General features: G+C 42.5%; 1 protein-coding gene across 6 annotated transcripts in view; it reads left to right on the forward strand.

Annotated features, from left to right (window-relative positions):
* Positions 1 to 25214, forward strand: part of SMCO4 (single-pass membrane protein with coiled-coil domains 4) — a 67614-nt gene that overhangs the window by 22815 nt on the left and 19585 nt on the right. For 5 of the 6 annotated variants that reach the window (XR_004274275.1, XR_004274276.1, XR_004274273.1 and 2 more), the window contains one exon: positions 21345 to 21421. Coding sequence is in view for 1 of the 6 variants with exons in the window: in XM_032295777.1 (XP_032151668.1) it covers positions 15330 to 15336; positions 21345 to 21421 (84 nt within the window). In the remaining 5 variants the exon portion in view is untranslated. Of the gene's footprint in view, positions 1 to 13433; positions 15337 to 21344; positions 21422 to 25214 lie in introns of those variants that run through there. The other variant, XM_032295777.1, reaches the window with a different exon arrangement.

Genomic DNA, 25214 nt, shown 5'->3' on the forward strand with positions numbered 1-25214 from the left:
CTCTCTTGTTTGGAAGCAGTATAGTTTAGGGACAGCTAAATATAATGGTTAAGAGCACAAACTTTTAGCTGGATTTAGGTTCCTGTCCTACCTGTGCTTCCAACAAGGTGTTTGACTTTGGTACCTTAACCTGTCTGCACCCTGTCTATGAAATGGTTTAGTAAGAGAACTGCTACCTTATAAGTTATTGAGAGGATTAAACAGGGTAACATGTAAAAAAACCTCAATGCAGTATCTGCCCCTAAACTTTAGTAAATAAGAGCTGTTACCATCATCATCATTATTATTAGTGAAAGATCTTTCCAGGAGCCCAGAATTATAGACCTGGCTTTGCTGTTGCTAATAGTTGCTCTGGGTATGTTGCTGAACCCCTCTGAACTTCAGGATTCTTTTCTCTCAAACAAGTTGCCCAGATGCTTCTAGTGCAAACGTTTTGCTCTGCCTGAAGCATGTTTTGTTTCTCATCAGTCCTGCATGATGTCATGTGAGCTGCCGGGGTTGTTTTCCAGTAAGATCCTGCAGTAAGTCTGCCAGATGTTGGCCCTGCTAACCTTTGCTTTTCTTACCTTGACTTTATTTTCATAATGTAGCTTTCTTTTTCTGGCTCTGCCAAATGATTTCTCATGGTTTTATGTTTTTTTCTAGTGTGTTCATACTGTAGGTCTGGTATTAGAGTTAAGTCTCAGCTTGGGAGAGCCTCACACATAGGGGATATTACAAGTAAGTGTGAGCCCATCACTTTGCTGTTGATTTTTTTTTTTTTTTTTGAGACAGAGTTTTGCACTGTTGCCCAGGCTGGAGTGCAATGGCGCAGTCTTGGCTCACTGCAACCTCTGCCTCCCGAGTTGAAGCGATTCTCTTGCCTTAGCCTCCCGAGTAGCTGGGACTACAGGCACCCACCACCACGCCTGGCTAATTTTTTTTTTTGTAATTTTAGTAGAGAGAGGGTTTTTCCATGTTGGCCAGACTGGTCTCGAACTCCTGACCTCGTGATTCACCCACCTTGGCTTCCCAAAGTGCTGGGATTACAGGCGTGAGCCACTGTGCCTGGCCACTGTTGATTTTTAAAATATGCTTGTGTTTGTACCTGTCACGCTCTCCAACTCAAGCACTGAGGCTGTGTGTGTCTGAGGCTGGCCATTGTGAGCCACTCATGAGAAAGGAATGGCTTTTCTGAATCCATAATAAGCTACCTTCTTGCTTTGTTTCCTTACTTGCCTTGGTTTTAGTTCGAACTTTTAAAGAGCTTACCAGAGCTCATCTTGGTGTAATTTTATATTTTGCACATGCATCTTCGTTAGCCCCTGCTTTTGCAAAAGGTGGAGCCGTGGAGTTAATCTCTGGTTGGCCATTGATGTTTCAGGTTTATCTTATTCTCATGGACAGGCATGCACAATGAATTAATTGAGTTTTCAGCCCACTTCCTGCCTAATTGAACACCTGCCCAGTGAATGCTGCCAACTCACCTGCCTGTTAGCTGATTTGCCAGCCATCCCTGTCATGTCAGTGTCTTTCTTGTATCCGAAGATTCAGTCTTGTCATTTGTAGCTAGCTTTCTGTGTTCTTCAGATAACTTTTTTTTTTCATGTCATTTAAAGGCATTCATGCATCGTCTTTTGTTACAGTCCCTCTGCATTCCCATATTGCCACTGTCCTCCCAGTTAAGATCATTGCTCACTAGGCCTCATAAAAGCTGCTGGAAGAGCAGATGCAGGACGAGGGCATATGTATACCCTGGGTTGCTTCTCTTGCTTGCGTATCTTTCCCTTGGTCCCAGACTAAGTTTCCAGCAAGCCATTCTTAAAGTAGCGCTGACGTTTTACAACTTATTAGAAATAGTCTGTTAAGGGATGGGACATAAGATGGTTTTTAAAAGAGTGCTGGCATTTTTTGACATTAGGGACTTGTACCTTTCCAAAGAGAAGAATGGTCTTACTAAAAATGAGAGCCAGGGTGGGGAATTCGGTCTTCTCTGATCACAGAAAGCTGCCCCTGTTTATGGCCCATGCTTGTCCTCTTGACTGTTTTCTTTGGTTGAAAAGTCTTGTAGCCAGCCACAGGGCTACTAGTGGAACCCTGGCTTAGGTGTGATTTTGTTTTTAAAAATAACATGGAGATACGGCAACCCCTTCTTTGTTATTTGGTAGAATTACATATCTTAATTTTCTCTTTGTGGTGTTCTTAGCCACAGATGTGTACTGTTTGGGTTTCTTCGGCCTAGATTTGAACTTATTCAAATGATATGAGACTGGAAAAATATATGCTTTATCTCCTTTGATTTCATTGTGGTTTGCATTTTGTTTTCAGTTTCCTTTTGACTTTTCTTTGTAGAATTTCAAATTTTAAAAATATTTTGAAGGGAATGGCTCCTCAAAAAGTTAAACATAGGATTATCATAAGACCCAGCAATTCTGTCCTAGGTATATACTCAAAAGAACTGAGTCAGGGACATAAATCCTTGAACTCAAATGTTCATGGCAGCACTATTAGCAACAGCCCAAAAGTAGAAGTAATTCATCAACGTGTCCATCAGTGCGTACATGGATAGACAAAATGTGGTATCCCCATATCTGTACAATGGAAGGTTGTTCAGCAATAAAAGGGAATGATGTACAGATATATGCCACAACCTGCATAAACCTTAAGAACATGTTATTGGTAAGAGAAACCAACACCAAAGGCCACATATTATATAATTCCATTTCTATGAATTATCCAGAATAGGTAAATCCATACATACAGAAAGCAAAGCAGTGGTTGCAGGGGCTGGAGGGAAGAGGGTGTGTGGATTGACTGTCAAGTGGATACTGATTTTCTTTTGCGGTGATGAAAAGGTTTTGGAACTAGTTAGAGGTGGTAGTTGCACAACACTGTGAATGTCTGCATGCCGTGAGTTATGTACTTTACAGTGTCTGATGTATGCTATATGCATTTCACTTCAATTAAAAGCAATTTGGAGGGGGAGCATATGTGTTCTTGCGAAAGATGGGTTTTCCAGAGACACCGTACAAGAGTTGCTCTCTAACAAAGTACTTGAGTGCGGGTAGGAGAAGGGATGTGGAGTCAGCCTGCTGGGGCTGGGTTGTCACTCGGCCTGGAGGCAAGTTAACCTGGTGAGTTGCCTTCCCTTTCAGCCTCTTTTCTCTTCTGTAAAGAGCTTAAAAGCATTATTTTCTGGGGTTGCTGTGAGAATCAGCAGAGATAATGCATATAAAGTGCATGGTACACTGTAAGTACTTAATAAATATTAACCTTTACCTCTGTTCTGTGGAAGGGGAAGAATAAAGTGGACTCAAGGAGAGAAGCAAAGTGCTAGAACTAGAGAAATTGGGGTTGATTTCAGCCATCTAGGTTCAGGTTAGACCTTTGAGAAGAATTGTAAAAATCTTGTTCTCTAGATTTGTTTTCAGTGGTTGCCATAACCCTGTGCAGCCAATGATGCTGTTGGGAGCTGATTTCTACCAACTAAAACAAAGAATATTTATAAAGCACTTAGAATAGTGCCTGCCAGACAGCAAGGGGTCAATCAAGAGCTTGATTAAATTAAAGAAGAAAAAAACCGATTGGATTATGGCAGTCTTAAGGCAGCAGTAGGGTTAGGGCCCCTGCCCACTTCCCTTCCTGAGTTCTCTGCTTCGTGGTTGGGTGGTCTCATTCTGGAGCTGGTTTTGTGAGAGAGTATTGAGCACACATCAATGGAGATGTGCCAGCGTCTTTTGTCAGCCCTCCGGTATTTGTAGGAAACTGAGTGAGCTACTCGAGTCACCTTTGTAAATGTATTTTGTGTTTCTGATTCCTGCTCTCTTCTTTGGAAGAAAGGTCTTAATCATCACCTGGGCCCAGATGAACCTTCTAGCTGAGTAGAGGACAAAGAAACCCTGGACCTAAGGAGAGGCTCCCATCTTCCACCTTTAAGGGAAGATGGAAGGCAGAGGGCTGTGAGGCAGGGAAGGCTAGTTTGACTTTCACTGGTAAAGAAATAGTTTTTGTTTCTTCTTAGCACACAATTGTAGAGATTTCTAGTGTTAGGATACTACTCGAATGTAAATGGGCATGTAGATCCCTCTCTTTTCTTTTTTTTTTTTCGAGACAGAGTCTTGCTCTGTTGTCCAGGCTGGAGTGCAATCTCAGCTCACTGCAACTTCCACCTCCCAGGTTCAAGTGATTCTCCTGCCTCAGCGTCCCCAGTAGCTGGGACTACAGGCACACGCCACCATGCCTGGCTAATTTTTGCATTTTTAGTAGAGACGGGGTTTTACCATGTTGGCCAGGCTGATGTTGAACTCCTGACCTCAAGTGATTCACCGCCCGCCCCCCGCCCCCCCCATACTCGTACGCAGCTGCACACGCCTCAAATCTCTCTCTTCTAATTCTGTTTGCACTAAATGTTGTTATGCACAATTAGCATCTTTTATGTATTGGCGGTTCTTTACTGTTGGTACTTCACAAATTTAGTGACCAAATAATGTAAACTGTGGTCTAGAAAGAAGCAAGTTTATTGGACTTGGGATCGGAAGAGCAGAGCTTTGTATATACAGGATTTCTACTTATTTTATCTGCCTCATTCCCCTTCCTTCTTTTGTAACCCTTCTTCAGAGGTGTTACTTCTCCCTTTTCCATTCTTGGGACCTGCCAAGCATGGTTCTGGGTCTCCTGTGTTCTTGGTTTTGGTATAATTTTAATTATAATTAATTTTTTTTTTGTAAAAGGAAGAATTTATTATGAGAACCTGAACGCCTCAGGAAAACCCAAGGCAGTAATTGCAGCCATGTAATAGGATGTTAAGATGGGGCATCTCCTTGTCCCAAATGAATGTGAAGCAGCCTCCTGTGTAGAAATTACAAAGGAAAAACAGAGCCAGTTTTCCCACATTTGGACCCCTTGCCAGGTCAAAGCTATTAAAAGGGGGTCAGACTGGAGAGGGTAGAGGATTTGATGGGTAGGAGGTGTCTGGAGAGAGCTGCTGTGTGTTGCTGCCACTCTGCCCATCATAGGGCTGGGTAGAGGTACAGCAGTGTAGTGCACGTTCGTTCAAACTCATCTCCCTGGAATTTTGAACTTGAGGCCCAAGAGCCTTTTCTTCTGGGGTGGTGGAGCCAGAGAAGTGGGAGTTTGAAGCTCCAGTGACCCTGGTTTCCCTTCTGGAGGAGAAAGCTGCTTGCTCCAGCTGGCTTGGAGTGGGAGGAAGTTGTAGGAAGAGAGAAACAGAAGGGAACGTGTTCGCCTGGGAACCTCCACCTGTCTGGCTGCTCCTCCTCATTGCAAAGTTTTCTTTCGCCAAAGTGTTTTGTTATTTACAACCAAGGGTCCTGAGTAACAGACATGACCTTCTTTAACTCATTGAACTTCTCTTACTATAATATTTTTCCTCATGTATACAATGGTATACAAATAATTACCTCACATTTACAGAGATGATCCAATAAAATAATGAACATGGAAGCTCGGGAGGCGTATAACATAGGAGATATGGAGGCTTTAGCATTTTGTGATTATTTTACTAACTACCTGTCACTAATGATCTGATTGTTATGAACATCCCTGGTTTTCTTACCATATCTTTCAGAAACAAATGATGCCATTAACATGCTCCACTTTTTGAAATCACAGAGTTGCTTGACCTGACCTGTGTATTTGTAGGAAATGAATGAATGGCTCTTGATAAGTTGTGGCCTTCTCAAGCCTAAAACAAGCTTTCTCTGAGTTGAGTTTTAATTATATTTGGGGAGCAGAGAGTACTGCCTCCAGATCAGATGCAGCTTTTCTTCATGTTTCTGTGCCAGGGATAATAGTGCTAAAATTTTAGAGTAATGATACATTTATTTGGCTTTGGAATTAAGTAGCCTAGGGTTTGAATGTCAGTGTTGCTACTTAGTTAACTGTGTTGTCTTTTTGAGCCTCAATTTTGAAGTCCGTAAAATGGAGATAATTACCCCAATCCTGCAGATGGAAGATTATAGGAGAGGATGTGTTTAAACTCCTTAGCTATGTCTGGTACATGGTAGGTGCTGAACAAATGCAGCTGTTACTGTAAGAAATGATACCTTCAGTAAGCCATTTGCATTGAAAGGGAATGAGGCTAGATGTGCATGCCAAAATCAGTTAATCCGCTATTAATTGAATATATTATTGAGTGCCTTGTCTGTGCAAGGGGTGGCAGTGGAGTGGATAAGAAGTTTGGTAACACGATTCCTGTTTGTTAAGGAAATAAATCATGTACATATAGAAAAAAGGAGTATGTGAAGCAGCTGGGCTTTGGAGGGTGGCAGAGGATTGGAAATGAGGAGGCTTCTTAGAGTTGTAGAGCTGATGGACAAATGTAGCAAGGGAATTGGTATCAGGAATTAAACACTTAGGGTGATCTTTGGTAGAAACCAAATTTTATTTATTTATATTTTTATATAACCTCATTTTTCCTGTTTTATTTTTCTTTTGTCTTCCTGATTCCTTCCCAGACCTGCTTAATATTTCTGATCATTATATTGATGACTCATGCCCATTGGCCATTCCAGAGTTTAGCATTTTCTTTGCAGACTCTTTTTTTTTTTTTTTTTTTGGGGACGGAGTTTCGCTCTTGTTACCCAGGCTGGAGTGCAATGGCGCGATCTCGGCTCACTGCAACCTCCGCCTCCTGGGTTCAGGCAATTCTCCTGCCTCAACCTCCTGAGTAGCTGGGATTACAGGCACGCGCCACCATGCCCAGCTAATTTTTTGTAGTTTTAGTAGAGACAGCGTTTCACCATGTTGACCAGGATGGTCTCGATCTCTTGACCTCGTGATCCACCCGCCTCAGCCTCCCAAAGTGCTGGGATTACAGGCTTGAGCCACCGCGCCCGGCCTGCAGACTCATTTTTACCGTGAACCGTTACAGCCCTCCGTGATCAGAATTCTAACAGATTCTGCATCCCTTCTCCCATTTGTTCCACTTTAATTTTCTGCACTGGAAGTGGCCTTCTCATGAGCTCCATCATGTGGAGTTATGGCCATTCATTCAGCAGATGCTTGTTGAGCACCTACTATAGGCAGCATGTGAGGCAGTATTCAAAGGAGGTCTGGGGAATAGAGAGATTGATGAAACCAGGCGGTCTCTGCCCTGAAGCAGCTTGGTTAGAAGAGGAGACAGATGGGCAAATAGACTCTAATTAAATGTGATTAGTGCTTTTATTGGTCAGATAAGGAAAAGATATTTGGCGGGAGCCCCAAATCCCAGAGTCCTCCGTATGTCACTTACTGCTGTGCTTGATTCAGAAAGGCTGTCCACCTCATGGAGCAGTCTGGGAAAATGTCTTCTTTATTAATAACTACGATTCTCATGTGAAGTCTCTCTGTATAGCGCCTTGCTTGGGAAAGTGTGTAAGTGAAGGTTCCTTTTGTCACCTCCACCCAAATCCTCTTCCACTGAAGAGTCCAGTCTTCCTTCCTCTCACAGATAAACCTGCTCTTCCTCCTGGGCTCCCCAGCTCAAAATTGTCACTGTCATCAACCTAGAGGCTTGAGAGCATCTTTGATACCGCCCATTCCCTCATCACCTGTATCTGATTAACCACCAAGTCCTGGCAACTCTATTGCCCTCTCTTCCATTTCTGTCACCCAAGTCTAACCCGTCTCCAACTGCAGGTCATGGCTCATTGCATTCTTACATTAATTTAGAAGCTTCTTCCCCCATCATTTAAGAAAACAAAAAATAGAATGGAAGACATTAAATTGCATATAGTAAGTTTGAGTTTTATTTTGTGAAACTTTTTTTTGTATGTAATAGACACACACACACACACACACACAAACACATGCAAAAGGCTAACATTGCTAAGATCTTCACATATATTGACTTACTTATTTCCCACAACAACCTATATAGTAGGTACCATTATTATTATCCTTATTTTACAAATGAGGGAACTGAATCTCAGAGAATTTGAGAAGCTGGCCCAGGGTCACAGAGAATGCTAGTGTACTAGCCCAAGCTGGTGGCCTCCTTCTCCATAGACTGTGTGTGTGTGTGTGTGTGTATGTGTGTGTCTCTACGGGGTTGCATAGTAAAGTGTCTTTCTTACCCCTGCATTATGATTAAAAAAATGTTGAAGTTTCTGTTTCACAGACCTCTATACATCTACTCTTATCTTCCCCAGACTTCTATACTGCAGCCACAATAGGCTTATGAAATGCAAATTGGATGATTCTTCACTATTGATGGGTCCCATGCTCTTAGGAGAGTGTATAGTCTGATCATAAGTCTCTGTGTAATCTGGCCTCCCCATTCCTCTCAGGGGCCTGTTTACCATCCTCCTGCCCCACTACCTTTCAGCTTCTAGATGTGCCAGGCTTTGAAAGACCTTGGGGACTTTGCCTTTGGCCTTTCAGACTTAGGCCCCTTCATGATCTGCCCCCATAGTACCCTGTATTGCAAGTTCATAGCACTTAACTGCAGCCACCAAGATATGTGGTCACTGCCTCAATGACAGTGATACATCCTGAGAAATGAGTCATTAGGCGATTTCGTTGTGTGAATCTTTTAGAGTGTGCTTACATAGACCTAGATGGTGTGGCCTGCTCACACCTGGACAGTGTGGTATGGCCTGTTGCTCATAGGCTACACACTATAGAGCATGTTGCTATACTGGTAAGCATTTGTGTATCTAAACATATAAAAGGTACAGTGAAAATACAGTATAAAAGATTTGAAAATGTATACCTGCATAGGGCGTTTGGCATGAATGGAGCTTGCAGCACTTGAGACTGCTTTGGGTGAGTCAGTGGCTAAGTGGTGAGTGAAGGTGAAGGCCTGGGACATCATTGTACACTCTCGTGTGGCAGTGCAGTAGGTATGCGTATGCCAGCATCACTGCAAACATGGAATAATGCTTTGTGGTACAGTTTTGTGATGGCTGTGACATCATTAGACAATAGGAATTTTTCACTTCCATTGTAATCTTAGAGGACCACTGTCATGATGCAGTCCTTTGTTGACCAAAACATCATTACATGACGCATGACTGTACAGTAAGTACTCATTTAACCTCATACATGGGTTCTCAGAAACTGTGTCTTGAAGTGAAACCATGTATAATGAAAACAATTTTACTGTAGGCTAATTGATATAAACAAGAGTTAAAAACCCACACAGACATGGAGAAAATGGGCAAACTCCACACAGACAGTGGCTTCAGCCGGGAACTGATTTATTTTTTCTTTTTATCAGCATTATAACACAATGATGCTATAACACAATGATGCTAACCACAATGCTGCTGTGGTTCCTTGCTGACTTCAGGGGCACAAAGGCTGGCTCGCATCCTCAGTCTCTAGGGCAGCGTCTGGCATTCCAATCAGGGAGACAGTAACTGGGCGTTTGATTAGCTGTGGGAGGTGAAGGAAGGAAGGGGTCTCGTTTTTTGGCTGAATTGTCTATCTCTGTCAAAATAGTCCTTTCTTCTTCCTGTCTTACCTTTCCAGGAAGCATTTTTTCTTTTTTAATTGGACATGTCTATTTCTGTGGGTGGGTCCATATCTTTTGAGTGGGTTTTTTGTTTTTGTCTTTTTTTTGCGACAGAGTCTTGCTTTGTTGCCCAGGCTGGAGTGCAGTGGTGCAGTCTTGGCTCACTGCATCCTCTGTCTCCTGGGTTCAAGCGATTCTCCTGCCTCAGTCTCACCAGCAGCTGAGATTACAGGTGGCCATCACCACACCTGGCTAATTTTTTAATTTTAATACAGATGGGGTTTCACCATCTTGGCCAGGCTAGTCTCAAACTCCTGACCTCAGGTGATCCGTCCACCTCGGCCTCCCAGTGTTGGGATTACAGGTGTGAGCCACTGCACTGGCCTGTTTTTGTCTTTTAATCTGTGGATCTCCAGTGTACTGTTCTCACTAGATGAAGAGATACTGGCTTACATCTGTTGGGCAGGCCCTCAGTCCCTGTGGGGTGGGCAGTCTGGTCTAATGAAGGAGTCTTGGGCCCCAGATCAAGAGGTGGAGGTCCTGACTACACCAATTCATGCAATTCAGCCATGAGACAGCTTCCTGGCCCATAAAATGAAGGTGGGGTGCAGTGGGGTCGGGGTGGTAACAGCATGCAAGCCTACATCTGGGCTGATTTTGACAATTCGGAGGTAATAGTATGTGAAAGGTCCCTGGCATGGCAGTGTTGGCTGTTAAGGAAAAGGGGCTGTTTATGTTTTTAAAATCTCTTCTTATTTGGGTCTCCTTGTGCTTGGCAGTGTGCCTTTCCACTTAGATCCAAGCCTCGGTTGGTCAAGGGCAGTTTATTCAGCAGCAGAGCAACTGTAGCCCTAGGCCAGAGCCATTTAAAGTACTTCTTATGTTCACACATTGGTGATTGTTAAAACCTTGATATTTGACCTTGGAGAGCTTTCTGGCCTAGGCTAGTGCAGTGACAACTATTAGTCCCACTTTGGCCCTGAGGTCGTAACTAGAGTGATAATAATTGCAGCTTTCACTTGTTGAGCATCTGCTCTTTGCCAGACATGTGCTCACAGAGTCCATGTTGCTCACACCAACCTTGTCAAGTAGGTGGTGGACTCCTCCATTTTATGGAAGAGGACACTGTAGTCCAGAGAGTTTGAGAAACTTGCCAAGGTCTCTTGTTTGGAGTTCTCTATAGGACCTCCTTCTCATTTAGTTATTACTACTCTTTTAATTGTTTTTTTTTTTGGTTTCATTTTAGTAGGTTTTTGGGGAAGAGACAGTGTTTGGTTACATGAATAAGTTCTTTAGTGGTGATGCCTGAGATTTTGGTGCACTGACCATTTGAGCAGTGTACACTGTACCCAGTGTGCAATCTTTTATCCTTCCCTCTGCTCCTATCCTTTCCCTACCAAGTCCCCAAAGTCCTCTTAGGCCTTTGCATCCTCATAGCTTAGCTCTCACTTATGAGTGAGAACATAGGATGTTTGGTTTTCCATTCCTGAGTTACTTCACTTGGAATAATGATCTCCGGTTCCATCCAGGTTGCTGTAAATGCCATTATTTCATTCTTTTTTATGACTGAGTAGTATTTCATGGTATATGTGTAGCCCAGGTTCTTTCTCCACTCGTTGATTGATGGGTATTTGGGCTGGTTCCATATTTTTACAGTTGCAAATTGTGCTGCTGTAAGCATGCATGTGCAAGTATCTTTTTCATGTAATGACTTCTTTTCTTCTGGGTAGATACCGGGGTTGTATGTTTGCTGGATAAAATGGTAGTCCTACTTTTAGTTCTTTAAGGAATTTTCACACAGTTTTCTATAGTGGTTGTACTAGTTTACATTCCCCTAATTGCTTTAATTGCTTTTTTTGACTTAGAATATGATGGCTGTTTGTAAGCTCCTTGTGAGCAAATTTTGTTTTTCATTTTTGAGTCAGGGTCTCACTCTGTTGCCTAGGCTGAAGTACAGCAATGCAGTCATACTCAGTGCAGTCTTGATCTTCTGGGCTCAAGCGATCCTCCTGCCTTAGCCTCCTGAGTAGCTGGGACTATACACACATGCCACCATGACCAGCTAACTTTTTTTATTTTGGTAGAGACGGAGTTTCACTATGTTGCCCAGACTGGTTTCAGACTCCTAGGCTGAAGTGAATCACCTGCCTTGACCTCTCAAAGTGTTAGATTTACAGGCATGAGCCACCACACCCAGCCTTGAGCAATTTTTAATAGTTGTCTTTTGTCTCTTCTGTATGGCCTCTGTTCTTGATTGACATAACCCAGTTTTACCTAGGTGAGGTCATTGCTCAGTGGGTCTGCTCGTCCAGGCTCTGCAGAGGTCTGCTTTGCTCTGGAGGTGTTTCCTGCTCCATCTCTTCCCACCTACGGTAGTGGAGTGAGTGATGATTGGATAGAATCCATGCTCTGGAAATAGGAACTGATTTCCTCTCCTCGCTACTTCTTTTTATTTCTAAATACTTCTGTTCATCTTTTCTGGGCTGCATTCATTTTCCCTCTTTACTGCTGTAGTTTATTGCTCTTTGCTGACTCCTTTATTTTTATTTTCCAGACTTGCCTGAAATGCATCTTGATTCTGGCATCTTTAGAAGTTTAAAGCCCTGCAGTTTGTTACTGATGATTTTCCTCATTTTGCAGAATTCCATTTGGTTGCAATTCTATTTGACAAGACCCTGCTTTTCTTCCTTCTTAAATCATTAAATTTTAATATTCTTCTGTTCCTGCTCTTTTATAGAAATTTGTATTTCATTTTTTAGTTTGTAATAATGGACCTTCAATGCCCTACAGTTTGACTTCTTATCATACTTACTTGTTTTCGGAATTATACGTTCATGGAGCAGAGACACTTTTATGCTGTTCTTGCTTTTTCTAAAAGGCAAATCTGTCCATACCATTTTGGACTCAGCACCCTTGATAGGCTCTTGAACATCAGCTCTGAATGCCCCATCCCAGTGCTAGAGACCAATGGTGTCCCGCTTTCTTTGCCTGCCTCCCTGTAACCTAGATTGGCAGTTCTCAAACTTTGATTCAGGACCCCTTTACATAACTCTTAAAAATTAGTGAGATTCCTCAAAGAACTTTTGTTTATGTAGATTGTATCTGGCAATATTTACTGTATTAGATATTGAAATTAAAGAAATTTAAAAATATTTATTAAACATGCTTAAATATAACAATAAACCCATTATATATGATAACATCAAGTAACATTTTTACTGAAAAATATTTCCAAAGCACAAACATTTAGTGAGAAGAGTGACATTGTTTTACATTTTTCCAAATCTCTTTAATGTCTGTCTCAATGGAAGACAGCTGGAGTCTCATAAATGCTTTTGCATTCATTTTGTTGCAATATGTTGTGTTGGTTGAACTATATGGAGAAAATCCAGCCTTACACAGACACGTGGTTAGAAAAGGGAGGAGTGTTTTGATAGCCCTTTCCGTTAATTGTGGATAGTCTTTGAACTATATCGGAACTTGACCAGCTGTAAAGGTTTGTTGCAACATAGAATCTGATACCAATCAATGAACTTTTCATAATGCTGTAAGTCCATTGTCCTATCACGTAATTTGAAAGGATTTTTTTCACGCATCATTTGTAACATCATGCATCATTCGTCATTTGGAAAATATCAAAATATCACATTTAATATCACCATTTGGAAAAATGTCAACATGTCACATTTGTTAATGTCACTGCCATTCTCATCTGAACAGTCTTTAAGTATTGGGGTACTCTAAAGCTCAAAATACTGGATACAAGTTTCCCAAAGTTTGGTTTGTTTGTTTTTTTTAAAACAGAGTCTCACTCTATCCTCCAGGCTGGAGTGCAGTGGCAAGATCTTGGCTCACTGCAACCTCTGCCTCCTGGGTTCAAGCAGTTGGCTCAGCCTCCTGAATAGTTGGGATTACAGGCACCCACCACCATACCCAGCTAATTTTTGTGTTTTTAGTAGAGACAGGGTTTCGCCATGTTGACCAGGCTGGTCTCGAACTCCTAACCTCAGGTGATCTGCCCTCCTTGGCCTCCCAATGTGCTAGGATTACAGGCATGAGCCACTGCACCCAGCCCCAGAGTTTTAATTTTTGCTTGGAAGCCCAAAACTTGTCTTTAGTAACAAATACCATCAGTTTTCCTTGAAATAACAGGCTCACTATATTTATTTTTAACAAAGTGTTTATAAATACCGAAATCTGAATAATCATAGTTTTTCTCATTCTTTCAAGTAAAGATGATGTTCTGTGAAAAACAGTGACTAAGCTTGCAGCTTAGTCATGCAAGTCCTTTTTCTTCCCAAAGACAACCATGGTACTCTGGCCTGCAGTGGAAGTGCTGAATGAGTGCGCTTAACATTTTGTTACATGGGATGTTAAAAATATGTGTACTCAAGAATCAATATTTAATAAAATTAATAATGTTACTGCTTCATCAAGGACACTCTTAGGTAAAATTGACTTTAAAAAATAGCGGGGGTGGATAATAGCTGTGTGTATGGCAGTAGAGAATATAACGACTACTGATACGCTAAGATGCCACTGCCTTGATTTATGCTAAGTCACCAGTAGTTTTACCTTCCTTTGCTTTTGCACCAGCAATGTGTCAACACAGTTGAAGATAGTTTTGACCTTGCAGGACTCCCAGAAGGGGTCTTGGGCCACACTTCAAAAACCAGTGGGTAAAACTAAACTGCTCACCATTTATCTGTGTGCTCTAGATTCTCTTGCTTTCCATACCTTGGCTCCATGCCTCCTCTGCCCAGAACATTCATCTTCACTACCACCTCTCCCTCCCCTTGTGTGTGTGCGTATTCACACATATGTGTACATCTACACATGTATAGGTGTGTATGTGTGTATAAATGCACGTGTGTGTATATTCAGCTAGGACTGGTTATAATAATCGTGTGCAGTGATCTCATCCTGTAGATGTGGGCCAGGTTTCATATTTATCTTGGTGGGCAGTAGCACCAAGTACCATGTTTGGCACAGCTAATCACTTGTTAAATGTTAGCTGTCATCATCATCATCATCATCATCATCATTGCAAGGGCTTAATACTTTTTTTTTTTTTTTTTTTTAACAAATGAAGAGTTTGGGTTAGTATTTCTCATGGTTTCCTTAGAACATTGGTTCTCTGTGATACCTACCAGTAAGTGTTGATGAAAGGGCATCTGTGGTCAGCTAGGTTTGAGAATGCTCAAATACATTTTTCATTGAAGGATTTTCAGGATCCTTTATTGTATAAAGTGTATATTGTGAATCTTTAAGGGGAATGGGAAGCTATAGAATCTAGCATTTCCCAAGCTGAATAACCTGTGAACCTTCTTTTCTTGGCATAACTTATAGGACTAGGTTTCTTGGAGTTTTCTTTGGGAAATAATCACATAGTCTGGCCTTTTCATTTTTACAGATGAGGAAATTGATGACCTATATTCATTCTTCTGCATTAATTTATACCTCAGCTAGTTAATGAATACTTCTTAAAGTTAGACACTGCTAGGTTGGGTAATAGAATAGTAGCAAGTGAAAAAAAACAGACTTGGGGAAAGCGTTACTATACTGCTTATATGGAGTAGATGATTAAGTGGGAGGTACAAACATTAATGAAATCGTTACTGAAATTATAATTGTTATGTAAATGGTATGTAGGAAGGTACATGGTGCTAAATCATTTGTTTTTTTTTGTTATTGTTGTTTTGCTCATTTTCAAAGCTCTGCCAGGCCCATTTAGATCTTCCTCTCAGCATTTTGCCACTGCTGGCAGCTCTGGGATCCAGACTGCTGAAGATCAGTAAAGATGATGTCCGTTTGCCCAGCTGCATCATCTGAGAGTATAGCATGTTGAAGACATGAGCTGTTACAGCTTGAGACAACTTTCTCTTAGTGCCTGATGTTTAGTAGATACTTGTATATATTGATAGACTGCATGAAGAATGCATAAATGTGCTTAGAAAAGCCTGGACTGAAGGACAAATCCTACACTGTGGTTTCCTCACCCACTGTCCTGATTCACTGTGCTGTACAGGGGAACTCAATAAAATGATTGAACATGCATTTCCTGTACCCCGGCTCTGACCTGGCCCCATTTTGGAGGGATACAACGACTCTTCCCTTCCCCACCATGCAAAACAGAAAAACACATCTTTCTGTTTTGATCCAGTACTGCCCACACATTGGGGAAAATGTTAATATACTATTTGTATGAATATGTTTAATCAAAGCACATGATGTTGATACAGTAAAATTGGTCTGTGGTCTGGTGACTGCCTGGGCATATGATAGCAGGAGGGTTTTGCAAGAGAACAGCCTTGGAGTCAGGACTTTTATAAGAAGATTAGGTCAGTGTTTGATTTGATGTTTCATTCTGTGAAGTCACCTACAGAGAAATCAAACATTTACATGTTTAGTAACTGGTGTTTTTGGTTTTGGAATGTGGCCACAGGCTTTGGGCTTGATGAACTCTGGGAATGCATAAAAATCTCTCATTCCCCCTGTTGTGTGGGCAGATAAGCAGGAAAACATTTACCTTCTCAGGTTTTCTTACTTCAAAGAAGCCATCATGTTCCTGCCAGAGTCCGAAAACCAACAGGCTTTCAAGAGACCAAGAGTTGTGTACAGTCATTTAGGGAATGGCATGTATCCAGGTTGCTAAATTTTTTGTTGTTGCTCTGAGACTGAATTAGGAAAATTCCCATTGAGTTTTGGACCTCTTGATTTCTAATCTTCTTTGATTAAGTTAGAGTTGCAGAAATATCATGGATTCCTACTTTAAAAATAACTTTCTTTTCTTTGTAAAAAAATAATTCAGACTAATTGTAGAAATTTGGATAAATAGCAGAAGGCATATGCTGAAAATTACCCATAATCCTTCTTCAGAGATAATCACTATAAACATTTTGTTGTATTTGCATGTATTTTTATATACATAATTAAGATCATTGTGTACAAATTTTGATTTCTTCCTATTCCATTTAGCATATGAATACTTTTTCTTGTGTTGAGAGCAACATGGACTTGTATTAGTTTCCTGTTGCTGCTGTAATACTTTTCCACAAATGGAGTGGCTTAAAATAACAAATTTATTCTCATAGTTTTGGAGGCCAGACGTCTGAAATCAAGGTATAAGCAGGACCATGTTCCATGTGCACAGACTCTAGGGGAGAATCTGTTCTACTCTTTGCTCTTCTAGCCTCTGGTGCTGCCAGCATTCCTTGGCATGTGGTCTTGTCATTCATATATATGCCTCAGTTTTTACAGTGCGTGCGTGTGTGTGTGTGTGTGTATGTGAAATCTACCTTTCCTATAAGGACGTGTGAATTTAGGTCCAATCCAGATAATCTAGAATATGGCTTTATCTCATAATTCTTGACTTAATCACATCTACAAAGACCATTTTTCCTTATAACATTTCCAGGTTTCAGGGTTGGGACCTGATATGGTTTGGCTGTGTCCCTACCCACTCACCTTGAACTGTAGCTCCCACAATTCCCGTGGGTTCTGGGAGGGATCTGGTGGGAGATAATTGAATGATTGGGGGCAGTTTTCCCCCACTGTTCTCGTGGTGGTGAATAAGTCTCACAAGAGCTGATGGTTTTGTAAGGGGAAACCCCTGTCACTGGGCTCTCATTCTCTCTTGTCTGCCACCATGTGAGGTATGACTTTTGCCTTCCACCATGGTTGGGGAGGCCTCATAATAGAACTGTGAGTCCATTAAACTTCTCTTTGTTTATAAATTACCCAATCTCAGGTATGTCTTTATCAGCAGCATGAAAATGGACTAATACAGGACCTGACATCTCTGGGGACATTATTTAGCCTTCCAGAGGGTTTAAGACAATGGGCTCTGGAGCCAGACTATATGGGATCTAATCCTAGTGCCATCTACTAGCAGGATGACCTTGAGCAAGTTCCTTAACTCTTGGTACCTCTGTTTTCTGATCTGTAAAACGGGAATAATAGTACCCACCTCCTTGAGTTGGTATACAAATTACAAGATTAATATATACAAAACACTTAAAAAGCTCAGATTAGTGGCTGGCCTGTGTAAGGAGTAGCTCTTATAGTTGTTATTTTTATTGACAGTTCTTTGTCATGTCATTTTAATGGCTGCATAAGAGTTTCTAAATGAATCTGCCATAATTTGTCTAATCTATCCTTTTGTTGGATAAGTTTCTTTTTCATTTTTTATCTCAGGTATGATGTTGCCCTGTAGCATTAAATTTTGTTCCACTTTATTCCTTAGTGTAGAGTTCTGGAAATGGAATTCCAATGTCAAAGAGTGTGTACAGTTTTAAGCCACTTAATAAGAATTTGTTAAATTGCTTTCCAGAAAGTCGAATGGTGAGCATACCTGTTTTACTGTGGCCATACCTGTTATCACATGTTATCATTTTCAGTACTCTCAGGTTCTTTGACATAGTCTGTCCTTTAAGGCTGAAATGTAACAGTATAAGGGACTCTACACGTTGTGGTTCATTTGGTAAGGAGTATTCTGACCATGCAAGAAAACTTCTAACACAAAATGAAAACCTTGCTTTGTAAAGTCACCAAGTGCCTTCTCCATTCTGTTATGAAGCCCGGAAACTTGCTGGGTGTTTTTGGCGTTAGGGGGAGGAGTGTTGGGGGAAAGGATATTAGTACCAGGGTAATGCTAGGTTTATAGAGCCTTCAATACCATAGTTTTGCTTCTGTTCTCAAATGTGGACATTTAAAACTGAGCATTTGATGGGGAGAGGGAGGTACATGTGAACAGAAAACAGATTAATCACTTTATAACTAAGGCGTTATGAGGGACAGGAGTATGGGGTGGGAAGGGGTAGCCCCTGCATTGTTCACCAGATTATCTGGGAGATCAACCCTGGGAAAAGCTGGGGGAACAGTCTGCATCTGCACTTTGTCCCCCAGGTCACCTGCTGCCTGCTCTCCTTTCCTAGTCGGTGCCCATTGCAGTCCGGACTATAGAGGCATAGCAGGGGTTCCGAGTGTGTATGCTCAAGAGAGTCTGCTGCATTAGAGGTCATCTGGTCCCTGCTGTTCAAGCTATTCAGAAACATAGGGTGGCTGTGTTTCCCCAGTGGAAATGCACAGTATACACCATGTGCAGCTGGTCATGCACAAATTCAACAGTAGCCAAACCTGTTCTAGTTGGCTAAGTGGTGGCACCAAAGATGTGCTTAGATTAGAACATTCCTGGAACTTATAAATGTTACCTTAATCGGAAAAAGGTGTTTTGCAGATGTGACTGAGTAAAGATCTTGAGATGAGATCATCCTGGATTATTTGATAGGCCCTAAGTGCCATCACAAATATTCTTATAAGAGAGAAGCAGAGGGAGATTTGACAGAGAGGAGAAGGCAGTGTGCCAAGAGGAGAAGGCGTCTGCCAAGATGGAGGCAGAGGTCAGAATGATGTGGCCACAAGCCAGGGAATGCCAAGCCACCAGAACCTGGAAGCGGCAACAAACTAGTTCTCCCCTACGGCTTCCAGAGGGAACATGGCATTGCTTTTTCCTTCATTTCAGACTTCTGACCTTCACAACTAATACATTTCTTAAGCCATCCAGTGATAATTATGGCAGCCTCAGGAAACTCATATACTAGTCTGTGCCCTGTCCAAGACAGTTCCGCTGATTATGTGCTTGGCTCTGTAGCAATATCATATTCCTGTAAAAGCTTCTTAGCACTTCCAATTTCTGTACTTATCTGGTGAAGACCCAGCAACAGAGTTGGCACTGGTTTGCAGAACCCCCTTTTAGTATCACTGATGTAGTCTCCATCATTTTGTGAATGAAGAAACTGAGGCCCAGAGAGAGGAAGTGCTGTAGGTGTGGGATGAGCAGCTGGTGCTTCTCCTGCTTGGAATGTTTAGACAGGGCCACATCTGGGGAGAGCAGACAGCAGAGTTGCCCTTCAGCCTGTTCTGAGGCCAGCCGGTATCCCCATTACTGTTCTGTATCCTGCCCGGTGAAAGCTGATGCTCCAGTGAGCCCCTGGAGCAACAAGCTGCTCAGAAGGCCCAGAAACCAGGGCAAACTGGTAGAGCCTTTGGTGCAGCTATTGAGCCAACAGCAACAGGCAAAGAACCCTGTCAAGGGTAGAGGTCACAGTTTACTGATGACTTAGTTTCCAGCTGACCGCTTCCATCTTTGTAGACCCTCTAACTCAGGTCATATTTTCCCTCTGGAGCCCAATTTTAACTTCCCATATTTTCAGAATGGTAGTTATCTGTTAGAGATTGGGGACTAGACTACATGCTGCTTTGATAAAGTCCAAACTCCTTTACTTGGCGTTCCTGACTCCTGAATGACCAACTCCCTTCCCCTTTCTAGTTCTGCCTCCCCTCCCCCCCTTTTACATACCTTAATCTCTGAACTTCGCCAAAATCAGTGCTCCCTAGTAGAAGAGGCTACAGAGGTTAGTTTCTTAAATCTCCACAGTAGGTAAGTTCACGATTGCCCAACTCAGGAACTACTGGAAAAATATGGTGAGATAGAGGTTGAGCATACATTTGTGAAGCTCTTGAGGGGGGAAAAAGACAACAACTGTTTACATTTACGGAAAGAGAGTATAAAGGCAGCACAGCAGCCAGCACCAACCACTAACATCAACAGTCACCTGAGACCATCTGGCCCAGTGGAGCAACCAGATGCTTGTAGCCACATACATAAGCCAGGCAAGACCAGAAGAAAAAGCCCAGCTGAACTCAGCACTGACTGCTGATCTACCACAACCACACCTTGAGTAGATTAAATGTTTGTCTGAAACAAAACAAAACAAAAATCACAGTAAACCAAGGTTTATCTTTGAGTGACTGTACATATTTTAGTAATGATAGGCATTGTACCATTACTCAATTATGTCTGGCTTGTTATAGACAACTTTTCGGAGTCTCCCACCTTTTTATTTTCAGTGAAACTCTTATTATTTTGCTTTATGGGTAATACCCGTATTAAAAGCCCCCTTCCTCCAGTATCTGAGCTTCCATCTTTTTTTTTTTTTTTTTTTTGAGACGGAGTTTCGCTCTTGTTACCCAGGCTGGAGTGCAATGGCGCGATCTCGGCTCACCGCAACCTCCGCCTCCTGGGTTCAGGCGATTCTCCTGCCTCAGCCTCCTGAGTAGCTGGGACTACAGGCACGCGCCACCATGCCCAGCTAATTTTTTGTAGTTTTAGTAGAGACGGGGTTTCACCATGTTGACCAGGATGGTCTTGATCTCTTGACCTCGTGGTCCACCCACCTTGGCCTCCCAAAGTGCTGGGATTACAGGCTTGAGCCACCGCACCCGGCCTCTGGGCTTCCATCTTAACATTTAATGCCATTGAGGTTTTGAGTTAATTTGTTGGCTGTCCTTTGTGGCTCTCACACATCTCTCTTCCTTTCCTCTCTGATGGGATGGGACAGTAGTTCAGATGCCTGGGTCACTTTCTCATCATCTTTCATTTTTCTCAAGGCTTTGGTTCAAAAGCCTTTGTTCCTTCACCTTCTACTTTCATTTCTTTTTCTAGTCCCAAACCTATATCCCTCATTAAAATCAGTGATTTTTGATTGCAGGGAACAGCCATGCTCTCATGGCAGCTTAAGTTAGCAGAGAGTTTGCTGTAGGAATCTCAGGAATACAGGGAGCAAAGCTTGACTGCCTGTTTGGGGCAGGACTGGGAAGGCCCCTCTAACTCAGGGGCTATGTGGTCTTGCCCATCACACACGTGCATGTGTATGCCGGGGTATGTGTGTGTCTGTCTGCCCCTCTGGAGCAAGTATCTGTCCCTAAGTCAGCTGTGAGAGGGGAACCGTGTGACTGCTCTTTCAGCATGAGCTGAGGGGCCAGGGGGGTGGGGGGCTCAAAAACGAAGTCTGTGGAGGGGTTTTCCCTGTGACCTATTATACCCTTTCTTCTAATTTCTCAACAGGAATAACTCAAGTCACCTGTACTGGAGATCAGTTTGCTGAAATTATTCAAGCAACGATTCTTGAAGTTGAAGAAAAGGTAAAAATGCCGTTACAAGGGAGACTCATGTCTGGGGAGAGGTCACCGTCCCTGTCATTCCTCCTATATGCCCAGTTTTGTGTGTAATATTTTCCCCCTTCTCTCTGCCTGGCCATGTTCCTCCTTATCCCTCAAGTTCTTTATCAAATGCCACCTGTCTCCTTTGTGGAGGATCTCCTCCAGGCTGGTGGTGATTTCTCCTGCTGTTGAACCCCCTTGCACTTTCTCCTTCCTGTGACGTTTATGTTCTTGTTTGCCCTTCCTCTGATGGCCTCGCCCTTCCTGTCTCCTGGCTGGTTGGGTAGAGGTTCATAATACCACCCCCCATCATGGTACTTACTTCCACAGTTTATTCTCGTGGCCTGTTGTTGTATTTTCCCCAGTAAGCTCCTCGAGGGCACATCTGAATTGTGCCTGGGTCATGGTCGGTTCTCCATAAACATTTGTTGAATGACTCGTGAAGGAGACTCCCCACGAGAGGCCTGCTCTTGTGTGGACCCACAGTGTACCCCCAACATGCCTCCCTTACTGGGTCTGTACTAGAAATCATTCTTAAATACATTCTGATTTTTGAGCATTGATCCGAGATTCCTGATCTTCTCTACTAGCAAAACTTTGTGTCTGATTTTTTTTGCCCATGTTAAGAGCTGGAATCCAGAAGTGGGGAGGGAGGTGACAGGCAGAGCTGGAAGCCACTGGTCACTAGAGAAGGGCTTCCCACCCGCTTCCGCCCCCTTGTGGAGGGTGTGAGTGGGGGTTGTGGCCCCTGCTATCTGCTGCTGGTGGATTACCTTCTCCATCTGTGCCAAGCTCTCAGCCGCTTCACTCAGTGACCTTATGTCTTAACCCACCTCCCTGCCCCCAACCTTTGTCCTTTAAATGAACAAGTCAGCAGATTCCTTTTTGCAAACTGTTTACTGTACCTGCTGAAGATCCCAGAGAAATTTCTTACTAATTTTATCAGTTTGTACATCACAGCCAGAGGGACAAAGTATAGATTGTGGATGATCCTGGAGACACACATTTCCAGAGATTGTTTTGCATATTCATTTGCACATTGTTGTCTGGGTTGGATGTGTGATTTGGGGTTCAGTATGAGGCTTTTAATATGTATATCCTGTTATCAATAAAAAATTACCCAAGTGGTTGAATCTTGTGAGACTTGGCAAGTGTGTGCAAATCAAGTATACTTGACAAAATAAATAATCAATTGATGGTTCTCAAAAAAAAAAAAAAAAATCAGTTTGTTGGTCACCATCATCTTGGAGGACTTGACTCACCCTTTCTGCCTAACAGTAACCAGCAGTTGTCTCTCACATTGGTAGAGTGCTTTCTCTTTTGCAAGGTACTTTGACACACATCAGCAGATTTTCTTCTCCAGCTAATCCTGGGAAACAGTCAGAGGCAAGTGGTAACTTCGCATTTCAAAGTCGGGAAATAAGCTCAGAAGTTTAATGTCTTGCATAAGGTCATGAGCTGATGTGAATGGGGTTCAGTTTTTACCACCCCATCCCATCTTGGTCCTTCCCTTTGGAAGCCATGGCAAACTACCAGACTCACAAAACAGCCTCTTCCCTCTCCTGCCCACCCTCAGTGTTCCTTTGAAGGAGGGGAGTCTTGATCTGTTGAGAGTCTGACCCTGGTACTCTCTCCACCCCCAGCCAGGCAACTTTCTTGAAAAAGCAGATATGTTCCTCTTGAGACCTTCCAGTCAGCCTTGAAAGTTTTGTTTTTGTTAAGGCTAATTTATAGACAAGAAATTTAATTAGTTTATATGAATGCTGCATTGTCTTACTCTGAGTAAACTGGAAGACACTAATGGGTTTGATCAGCTTAATTCGGCTGTATCTGATGATGTTCTTTCCCTTCCTTCTCTTTTAAATAATTGCAAATGGTTTCTATCAATCAAGGAAGTGGAGCACAGTGCTTTATTGCCATGTGGAATTGTTTAGTTAAATGTGGTTTTTAAAAAATGGCTCAACTTTCAATGAAAGAGTGGATTGTCAAGTGACATTTTGATTTGTCCTTTGATGGGGAAATGGGAAAATAGAACCATCATGGTAAAAAACCATCTTCTATTCTAGAAGGGGGGCTATTAACTTAAGAGCAGGATATGATTTCAGTGAATTGTTGTTTTCCTGAAACAGGCCATCCTCTATGGTCTTTTTACGTTGAGAAACCTTCCTCTGATACTCTCTTAGATTAATATTTTCCTGTGGGAAACTCTAACCTCGAATCCCCCAAACAGGTTGGTACTCCCCATAGTGTAAGTGCTGGGGCCTAAGACCAGACACCACCAACCTTTTGCTGGGAATCTGAAACATAGTATTGAGAAATCTGCAAGCCTATTGTGATGCTTTTAATCGAAGGAAACATCAGGCTGCACATTTACTTCCAGTTGTGGCATGATGTAAGCACTATTTTACTGTGAAGGTTATTGTTTTCTTAACCCCAAAGCTGGATCTACATTAGTGAGGATCCTTATAGAGGCTACCCACAGGTGTCCTGGCTGAGTGTGGTCCCAGGTGCTCCTCAGTGGTTTTGCCCACCTTGAACTGGCACAGTGGCAGGACCTCTGAGCTCCATGAGAGGATGGGCATGGGTCACCTCTGAGGCTGGCTCCAGGACTCCTCTGTGTTCTATAGCATTCTTACACCCTTTGTAGCAGTTAGCAAACTTGGTATCTCGTGGGTTCCTCAAGCTTACTGTGTCCAGATTTTAAGTCTTGGTCTGCTTCTACCATAGTCCCTTTCTAGGTCTCCTCCCTTCCCCCATCTTATTAAGGTGCGTAGTTGTTAACTCACTTTGTCAAGCCAGAAACTGGGAAGTCATCTGTTAATATTCGCCTTTCTCTTCCTCCAAAGCACCAAGTCCTAATGATGCCTCTCCTTAAGTAGATCTTGAGTTCATCCATGGCTCTCCCATGTCCACCCCCAAGTCCAAGCCAACATTATCGTTGCCAGGGTGACTGACTACCAAAGCCCTTTAACGGGCTACCCTGACTGCTTCCCCTTTTCTTCTATTGCTCTCATCATTTTGGACCCACAGCAGTCTTTAAAAACTCTTGTCAAATCATTTCACTCCCTTGCTTGAAACCTGTTGGTGACCTCATCCTGCACTCGATGAAACACGGAAGCCCACAGAAGCCCAGCGCAGCCCATGGAGAGGATTGCACTGTCTGGGCCCTAGGCCGGGCTGCAGAGGCACAGCATTGTTGGCACCATGTTGTTGTAGTTTGTGAGACACTGTCCCCTTCACTCTTGACTTCCATGTAAGATTACAGTGACTTCAATTTTCTAAACGCAGTAAAATAACTCAGGCTCTCAAAGGTGTACTTAGAATGAATATTGTGTTATCGGAAATGGAACAAGGAGTGTTTTATTCCTCCAAACACCAGAATAACACTTCCTAGAACACAGAGGTGGACTACTATTTCATTTGGAACCTTAATATGTTAATAGCCAATAAGTAATCAACTGAAATTGCAATGCCCCTTGGTACTCCCCAAGCAACCTCCCCACCCCCCACCCACTTTTTAGACATAAAAATGTGCAACAGCATTTTAGCTCAGGAAGCGGGGTTCTAGGTTGGTACAAGAAAAGACTGACATTCTATTATACAAGGGGAAAAAAAAGCTAAATATTAGCATACAGCTTTCCTTTTTAAATATGTTTCTCCTATCTTGAAGCCTATTTCTATTCCTTAGCCTTGAGCTTTACTCCTCTGTGTGTGTGTTAAGCGTGCGTGTGTACACATGTCGCCATGCACACACCTGAAAAGCACATAGCTGAAT

This window comes from Sapajus apella, unplaced genomic scaffold (assembly GCF_009761245.1).
Source record: "Sapajus apella isolate SASKATOON/1434 unplaced genomic scaffold, GSC_monkey_1.0 scaffold34, whole genome shotgun sequence".
In the NCBI taxonomy this organism is placed as follows: Eukaryota; Metazoa; Chordata; class Mammalia; order Primates; family Cebidae; genus Sapajus; species Sapajus apella.